Consider the following 9,818-nt stretch of genomic DNA (forward strand, 5'->3'; position numbering starts at 1 on the left):
GTTGTGATGAATTCTTTTGCAGTTTCAAGTATGTTTAAACAGGATTTATGCTGACAGGAGCTGTAATTCATACTGTACCCTCTGAATTTTCCAATTCAATTCTTGTATCTAGAATGTTTTTCTGTGTTAGAGTCCATAGATAAAATTATGTCACTGTAGAGGTCGTCTCTCGTAATGCTCTGTGTCTTGCCTTACTGGGACGTTGCTGTCCCTGCTGTCTAAGTGGCTTAACAGCTGTGAAACAGTTGCTGAACTCCTTCCCAGATTTCCCCTCGTACGCTGGGGGAAGCAGTAGTCTATCCCCTAAGTCACTGTGCTGCTGGTTCACCGGAATGTATCCCTTAGTAGTTGCATTACCTACGCAGTAGGAATGAGAATCTCAGGGAGGGCATGCAGAAAGAAAGTACAGACAGCTGTGGGACAGCAATCTCAACAGCTGTCTGATTTTTATCAGCCTCTGTGTTGGCTTTGGATTTTATTTCATTTGATTCCATGACGAGAAAAATACTTTTTCTTAGTTTGGTGGCTTATTGTAAGATTTAGAACTTGAGTTTCAATAGTTAACTTGAGTTTTTAGTTCTTATAAGTGCTAATCTTTAAAGTACAAATAATCCCATTCTGAAAAGCAGTTTTGGCAAGATGTGAGAGTAAAGTCACTAATCTTAGCTGAGTAATTCAGAAACCTAAAGTCAGACATTCAAATCCCAAAACATTAACTGTTTTTTAGCATATAATTTCAGCAAAAATACAGTATTAATCATTCAGCTGTTCTTGTGTAGTGCGGTAGCTAGCAGGGAATAGTAAACAGAGCGGAAGTAGGATGCTCTATGAAAATTCCTTTTTCCAGTCATTGTTACCTCTTCTTTCTGTCAAGGATCTGTCCAAGGAGCTGTCCCGATGTAGTTATTAAAATGTGCATTTTTTTTTCTCATTTTCTGTGTTCTATTTTTCAATACTGTCATTTGTGTCTCTTCTTGCATCTTAACATGCAGGAATATGGTGAACACTCTCTGTCCTTTTCTGCCTTTACTTGCTGCAACCATTGCTGGTATTCTTTATCTGAGGGATTTTTTTTGTTAACAGCATTTTAAAGGTTTAATTCATACTTTCACGCCACTATTGCTTTTTCTAGCAAATTGCCTTCAAGAACCTCGTTCAGCGAAACCGTCAAGCAGAACAACAGGCAAATCGACCGCCACCTTCCAATTCTGTCATCCATTTGCCATTTATCATCGTGAACACCAGCAAGAAGACAGTGATTGACTGTAGTATTTCAAATGACAAGTGAGTTAACAAAGTGTTCTATCTGGCTTTTGGTACAGCTATGAGTTTTATGTCCATGCTAAAGTGTTCATCTAGATATGTTAAAAATGAAATCCAAATAAATTTACTTGTGCCTTTTGTAGACTGAGAACATGCATTTCAGATAGGTAACACTTAGTCGTGTTGAATAGAAACAGAGTTTTCTTTTTAATAAATAGAATAATTACGTTCACATTTAATAACTTTTTTAAGACTTACTATCTGGAGATGTTAGAAGCAAAGTAAGGCAGCTCTGCTGAAGTTTGATATAATACTTTACCAAGTAGTGTTTTCCTTTGGCTTTAACATGATGAAGTGCAGCCAGCAGACTTGAAAATGGATTTTGCTTTCAGAACTGCTGTTCTCTACTTTTGGTTCAAAAAGCTAGGTTTTTAATCTGCTAAATAAAAGCTGAATGTAGCATTGGTTTCTACTTGCACTATTAGCTTACTAGAAAAGCTTAAAAACACGGAAAAAAAATTACACAGTGGGCAGAGGAATGGGATTAAAGAAAAAATTATCAAACATGCAAAATGTTTAATTAAAACTCTGTATCTGTTAAAGCTGTTAATGATTTATATACTGTGTATAATTACAGTTTTAGTCGCTTGCTATCAAATACATAAATCTTGAAAAATTTGATTGCTTAATGTGATATGTCACTAACACTGTGTGTTAAGCTTTTGAAATGCTGCAATTTCTGAAACTGGAAAGTCAGTTAAAGTAATTGAAGCTAATTGAGATGTTTTTTCCTCTCCAGGTTTGAATATCTATTTAATTTTGATAATACTTTTGAAATTCATGATGATATAGAAGTACTAAAACGAATGGGAATGGCTTGTGGGCTAGAATCTGGAAGCTGTTCAGCAGAGGACCTAAAAATTGCAAGGAGTTTGGTTCCTAAAGCTCTGGAACCATATGTGACAGGTTAGTTACTCCAGGAAGAGTTGTTTTGTTTTCCTCCTTAATATGGGACTCAAGAAAAAAACGTGAAAATATCTAAGATCAGTTATTTTCCACTGGTTTGTGGTGAAGATTTCTAACAGTTTCTCAAACGTATGTGCTTTTTAGTGTACCTTAGGGAACAAATAACATAGAGGTTCATAGAGAATGGGCTGTTGCTCTTCGCAGAACCACGTTTTGCATTATACCACACAAGTAGATCTTTGCAGTGTGTAATTCTTTCAAGAGGACAGTATTTATAGTTGATGCACCTGCAAAGGCAAAAAGTGGTTATGGCTTCATTTTATATTGTTTTATCATTTTCATTATATAAGACATCTGACTTGCTCACTTCAAAATAAAATGGTTTTTTTAATGTATTTTGAAATATTGCTGTTGCACTACCTTCTTATTTTTTAATTATGCTATTTTGGATATAGTACATCAATATGTTTTGTTGTTTTGGTTACAAGACTCCTTTTCTGGACTTTAAAAGGATTAAGCATTTCCACTGAATTAGATGAATGTGTTTTGAAGTATTCTTGCAATACGTATTGTTTGTTTTACAGAAATGGCTCAGGGATCAATCAGCAGCGTATATGTCACATCTTCATCAGGTTCTGCATCAAATGGCACAAGATTTTCAGCCAGGTGAGATGAAATTATCAGTTAGTTTTTAAAATCTGTGATCATCAAAGAAACTTAATTAGAGATTAAATACTTCATGAAACAAGTTCTGTTTTGATCAGTGAGGATATGTGTTTAAGTTTATTCTCAGACTTTTACTTGAGTAGTGGTGGTTCTTACCAGTGTCATTAAAGAAATCTTTTCCTGTATAGTGGAAAAGAAATTGATTAGACTGCTGTTAATCTTGAATGTATTATTTTTGTTTAGTTTTGCGTTTGTGACAAGAAAACAGATACTTCCCTAAAGATTTAATATAGGCAAGATTCTCCCTTGGTCATTAGTGTCTAACTTAAAAAAAGTTTTTTGTCTTTTGGTTTTAAACAGCATCAGAAGCTGGTAGAGTGATAAACCGTAACTTGTATTTAACTTTGTGTGGACATATGTCATTTCTGAACTTAGCTATTATTTTTCTCTTGCTGTATAAGACACTTTTCTGTATGTAGTCACTACTTGCTAGTTTCCTGCTGTTGCATTAATCAAAAAGATGTCCTGTGAGCTCTACTAAGTTGTAAAATGAGTCAAATATCATTGAAATGTTTGACATTGTTAATGAATATTTGAATCGAGCAAGCTGATTAGCTGAACAAATTATCTGCAAAAGTGTTCATTTTCTACCAGTTGTTTCTGTTGTGTCCAGAAACTTAGCCTTATCTGAAAAGTCAGGTAAACTTCTGTTGTACGTGTCATGCAACTAATCCAGTCTGGGCACTTTTAGAATTGCAGAATCGTTTGGGTTGGAAGGGATCTTCAAAGATCATCTAGTCTGCTCCTCCTGCCATGGGCAAGGACATCTTTCACTAGATCAGGTTGCTCAAAGCTCCGTCCAACCTGACCTTGAACACTTCCAGGGATGGGGCATCCACAACTTCTGTAGGCAACCTGTTCCACTGTCTCACCACTCTCATCGTAAAAAATTTCTTCCTTATATCCAATCTAAACCTACCCTCTTTCTGTTCAAAACCGTTGCCGCTTGTCTGTCACTGCAGGCCCTGGTAAAACATCCTTCTCCGTATTTCTTATAAGCTCCCTTCAAGTACTGAAAGCCACAATAAGGTCTCCCTGGAGCCTTCTCTTCTCCAGGTTGAACAACCCCAACTCTTCTCAGCCTTTCTTCATAGGAGAGGTGTTCCAGCTCTCTGACCATTTTCATGGCCCTCTTCTGGACCTGCTCTACCAGGTCAACATCTGTCTTGTACTGGGGACCCCAGAGTTGGCTGCAGTGCTCTGGGTGGGGTCTCATGAGAGTGGAGTAGAGAGAGAGAATCACTTCCCTCGACCTGCTGGCCTCACTTCTTTTGATGCAGCCCAGGATATGATTGACTTTCTGGACTGCGAGCGCACATTGCCGGCTCATGTCCAATTTTTCGTCCACCAGTATTCCCAAGTCCTTCTCCACAGGGCTGCTTTCAATCCCTTCATCCCCCAGTCTGTGCTGATACTGGGGATTGCCCCGACCCAGGTGCAGGACCTTGCACTTGGCCGTGTTGAACTTCATGAGGTTTGCATGGGCCCACTCCTCAAGCCTGTCAAGGTCCCTCTGGATGGCATAGGGATGCCCTCAAGAGTATCAGCCGTACCACTCGGCTTGGTGTCATCCACAACCTTACTGAGGGTGCACTCAACCTCACTGTTTGTCATTAATGAAGATACTAAATAGTATTGGTCCCAGTATGGACCCTTGAGGGACACCAGTCGTTACTGGTTTCTATTTGGACATTGAGCTGTTGACTGTAACTCTTTGGTCGTGACCATCCAGCCAATTTCTTACTCATCAAATAGTCCATCCGTCAAACTCTTATCTCTCCAATTTAGAGGTAAAAATGTTGTGGGGGACTGTATCAAAGCCTTCCAGAAGCCCAGGTAGATTACTTCTGTAGCTCTTCCTTTGTTCATTGATGCATTCACTCCATCGTAGAAGGCCACTGGATTAGTCAGGCACAATTTGCCCTTGGTGAAGCAATGTTTGCTGTCTCTAATCACCTCCCTGTCTTCCATATGCTTCAACATAACTTCCAGGAGGATCTGTTCCATGATTTTAGCGGACACTGAGGTGAGGCTGGAAAGGAGAGGGCAAGTTCTAGATTACTTTGGCTCTTTCCACAACAATGACTGTTCTATGTCAGAATAACTGGCAGGCTCTGCCTTGGAAATTATTTGGGAAATTGCTATACCATTGAAATTCTTGAGGAAGTCCTAATTTTTAGGACATTCCTTAAGCCATTTGTGTTTAAAGGCAAAAATCCTGTATTGATGCAATTTCTTTAGACAAGGAAATACAGCTTTATTCTTGTTCTCTGAAGTCTTCTGGCAGCTTTTTCTCACCCATCTGCCTTCCGTCAGAGTTGGAAGGAGGTCCTTCTAAAGATATAGTATCTAGCTTACTTTAAAAGGCTAATGCAATTACATTTTTAAAGCTTTTTTTTAAAAAAAAAAAAACCTTTTTGTAGATGATAGGCTTACTTGAATGCAAAGCAAAAAAAAAAAAAGGAAATAACTCACAAGGGTAACAGTTAAGCTCAGGGATGTGCGGGACTAGCAACAGTGAGGGGCGTGGTTTATGCTCCAGCCCAGAAAAAAAAACTGTCCAAAAAAGTGTGGGGAATTCTGCCTGTTTTGTGCTAGGGAACTGAAGCTTGAGTGAGAATACTGCCAAAATATCTTTAGAGAAGCAGAACTTTGACGGTACACAAAATCTCCTGTTTTCACTAAGGTTCCTTCTGTGATAATGAGCATGGTGTTAGTGAAAAAGAGCCCATGTATTTTTAAGACTTTGAAATTTGAATAGGTCACTACTAGCCGGAGGCCAATAGAAAACCAGAGGCTGACTGTGGTTCATTATCTTGGTGAGAAGCACAAGGCTCCTACCACTTCTGTTTCTTAGGATGTTGGAAAAGGGGAGAGACAAATTATGTTTAATTATAGTACATATATAAATATTCATAGCAATAGGAAACTACAAGATGTGTGGCTTTTCTGGTACCAAAAATTGCTGCCAAGGCAAATAAAGGCTGTAAATTTATTTAGCAAGTTCTCTAAAGAAAGTCTGCAGAAGGCTGAAGATGCTGTTACCAATGCCTTCATTCCAGTTTCTTTGTCTTACTAGGATACTCAGTTTATGAAATCCAGTTCCATTTTTATCAAAAAGAGGGGAGACAGGTTTTTGGGTTTGTACTTTCAAAGTTCACAGGAACACAAGAATAATCTCCTTTTTTTTTTCTTTCTTTGTTTTTGAAACTGCTTCTGCAGATAATTATGGAGAACCTGTTGTAAGTCATCTGACTACAGCTAGACAGATATCTTAGTATCTTTCTTTTGCATAAGTGTGCAGAACAGCAGAAACTCTTGAAAGTGTCATACTGGATATGTTTCCCATGTGAGCTTCTAGGGTGTGCTCCTGCAATTTCATTCTGTGTGATAATAGACCGTTGAATTAGCTCCATACAACAACAGTGTGCATGATTGATGATGTGCATTAGCGGGATTAAAAAATGACTAGCAAACATACTTTTGAAAGCAATTTTTTGATGGTGAATGTCTTTCAAGTTGGAGATACTATTTCTGTGATTTTTGGAAAAACATTTTGTCAAGAATTTGTGACCAAGTTTAATAGTTTATCTAACTATTGATAAATTAAACAATAAAAAAGATTGGCAAAATAGCAAGTAATGATGGAGGCAGGAATATTCTGGCTCTATTAAAACAAAAAACTTCGGCATACAGTTAATTCAAATAGGAACAAGACATTTCAGACCATATCTGCAATACATGTGTGTATTTTGGTGGAAAAAGAACACATTCAAGTAAGAAAGTGGATACTCTCTAAGAATCTACTTGCTGATCTAGGAGGTGGATTGCCAGTGTAGGGATACTCTCATGGAGGGAAAAATGAGATGCTGAAGAGGTTTTTTTAAACTAGAAAAGCGTAATGAGAAGAAAACAATTTCAAGTTAAAAATACAGCACATGTAGCAATGATAGTTTGCTATGTAATAACAAGGAATTAAGGAGAAGCTATTAATTCCTTGATTTTCCAAGTCTTTGAATCAAGATTAGTGCCTCTGATAGATACGATTCATTTGTGATTCAAGTGTGCAGTGCTACATAAAAATATTAAAGGGCTTAAATAGCTGTGTAGCCTTAATGCTAAATGGACTTTAGAAGAAACCTGGAAAGCATTCTTCTAAGGCACCTGTGAAAGGATTTCATCTTTATATTAAACCTGAAGGAAGAAACATAATAAGAACCATTTCAAAATTACTTCAATTGTTTCAGCTTTTGAGAAACAACTTAGACATATATTAAAGACAATTTATAAAGTAGCAATGGCAGATTCATTAAAGGAATGGAATAGATATATTGTATTTAAGAGCATAGTAAACTGAGAAGAATCATTAAGCAATGCCAACTGGCCTCTTTTTTTGTTTTTCAGTGACTTTTCCAATGGTGGAGATGGGATGTTGGCTACAAGTTCCAATGGATCTCAGTACAGTGGCTCCAGAGTTGAAACACCCGTTTCTTATGTTGGGGATGACGATGACGACGATGACGATTTTAATGAAAACGATGATGACGACTGATGCCCTTTGCCTGTAGACTATTTTTTGTTAAAATTCAGCAAGCTTCAGGAATAAATTGTTCTAGGGAGAAGTGTCTCAAATTACTTTGCCCCATCCCTCAAGGAGAATATTGGTAAGCAGTTCTGAGTTTAGAAATTGCACCTCTGATAAGCAAACAAGGATTGTTTTATGTAGGATATTTTTAAATGTGGTGTGGATGTGTGTTTTTGATACCGGTGTGTTAATGCAGAGCCTTTATTTACTCTTGTTTTAGGGGTTTTTGGTTTGTTGGTTGTTTTTTTGTTTGGTGTTTTTTTTTTTTTACTTGAAGGAAAATGGATTTTGCCCCAAATGTTCTTGCGAAGTTTGCTAAAGAAAATGTAGACACATCATTGAGAAATAAAATGCTATCCTTCTGTGGAAAATGAATACACTGAATGGCAATTTATTTGGAGTGTATTTTGATTATGCCACTTTTTGAGGGATAGTGAGCTAATGTAGTAGTGTTTTTGTTAATCACGCAGTGTCCAAAGAACCAAACAAGAAAGATACGTCCTACTTTTTTACATGTTAAATTCCAGAAATGTTGTTGTGAACTTATTTTCCCTTAAATTATATCTAACATTATGATTCCATCAAGTTTATATACTTTTCACTGTATGTTGGGACATATGAATTACAAAGTTTTTGGCAAATGTTTACTGCCAGTTGGTGCAGCTATATAAAATGTCTTGAAGGTTTGGAATGATTTATTGCTTATGGTAAAATTTGCCTGATTTCTTACAGGCAGACTTTGGAAACTTTTTATTATATAGTTGTTTACATACTTATAAGTCTATCATATAAAGACATGTACTGAAACAAATGTTTGTATTTGTTTCATAAGCATCTTCCTGTAATCTATTATAAAGTTGAAATTAAATATAGAGAATGTTTTAAGTTTTTTAACTCAAAATTTGTCAATCATTTTTAATAGTTCATTTTTATAAAAGGAATTTCAGGGCAGGTGGTAGTCTTTTTAAATTTATTCACAAACAATTAACTGCACAAATACTGTCAGCTGCCTATTCTAAGACAGTAGTCTTTTTATTGAAACACAAATAAACTTTTCTGTAATATTTTATGGAATATAAAGAGACTATAATTGTTTTACTTGTTTAACCTTGGCACTGTTAGTTTTTATTAATAAAACGCGCATGGGCATTTTTAACAAGCTCTGTGGTTTTTCTAATTTTAGGGTTATTTTAGAACATTTCACTTCCTTTCGTCACAAGACCTAGAATTAACTGTCTCAGGATACTGCATCTGCACTACAGAGGGCCCAGATTTTTTGCTTTGATTTAGTAATTTGTCCTTACGGCTCTTGGTAACTTACCGTGCAAAAAGCAATATCTTACCCTGTATACTCTCTTCTTTCACGTCTCCTGTTGCTCCTCAGAGTGTCAGGCCAATCTTAGTACTCCAATCCAGCTTCTCTGTTTAAAATCCCACACTTAACTGTCCTAACGTTTCATCCCATATTCCTCAGTCCTGGCTTTCTGTCATACATTCCCATGTCCTCAAAACAGGTCTTCATCTACTTTCTGTATACTTCCACCTTAAACCTTTTTGTTAGATCACATCCTCTGCTCTCACCTGAAAGCACAGGTTGCTGAACTGGCTCAGTCACTCTGCAGGCTGCTGTCAGTCAGGATTTGTTGCTTCCACAAACTCCGGGGAGTCTTTGCAAAGACAACTTACAGCCTAATAACTGCTCTGTCTGTGGTAAGGGCTCCTGGATGCACTTAAACCCTGTGGTAAATGTGAAGTGTGTTACCTGTTTTTTCTCCAAGGGGTTATGCCTTGACAAACCTTCTGTGGTAAGTGAATGTGGGTGCTTACTACAGAGTAGTTGATACGCGGTGAATGTTTTCTAACTGTATCAAACCTTGTTGTAATATGAGTGAACCAAGCAAATTACTTAATTTTATGGGCCTGGGAAGACCATTTTGGGGGGGCTAATCGAATGCTTTGCTTCTGACTGAAGATGTCATTCTTTGCAGTGCTAATGCTAGAAGCAAGGTTCTTGTTGCGGTTGAGTCAGCTGATTCAAATTATCTTTGCTGTTGAATGGCAGTTTTATCTGCAGAGCCCAAAAATAGTTATCAAGGAACTTTTGACAGTCCAAGGGGGTTATTCCAGTTTTCCCTTATGTTCTAAATCTCCAGTGTATGATCCAAGATCTACCTGCAAAGAGTGAGTACAGGGATGTTAGGTAAGGAAGGCTGAAAGCATCTGACAGTTTCCTTTGGGTTCTTATCAGTGGAGTAGACCTCAGATGAGACAAGGTCAC

General features: G+C 37.3%; 1 protein-coding gene across 1 annotated transcript; it reads left to right on the forward strand.

The window, feature by feature from the left end:
• Positions 1 to 1,132: 1,132 nt before the first annotated feature.
• Positions 1,133 to 8,696, forward strand: LOC104075214 (transcription factor Dp-1-like; the record flags this gene model as incomplete). Its single annotated transcript, XM_009575642.1, has 4 exons — positions 1,133 to 1,284; positions 2,063 to 2,229; positions 2,814 to 2,895; positions 7,360 to 8,696. Coding segments are annotated over 4 exons (549 nt in total), but the record flags the coding sequence as incomplete, so codon positions are not given.
• Between the last annotated feature and the right edge of the window lie 1,122 nt (positions 8,697 to 9,818).

Source organism: Fulmarus glacialis, unplaced genomic scaffold (assembly GCF_000690835.1).
Source record: "Fulmarus glacialis isolate BGI_N327 unplaced genomic scaffold, ASM69083v1 scaffold12574, whole genome shotgun sequence".
NCBI lineage: Eukaryota > Metazoa > Chordata > Aves > Procellariiformes > Procellariidae > Fulmarus > Fulmarus glacialis.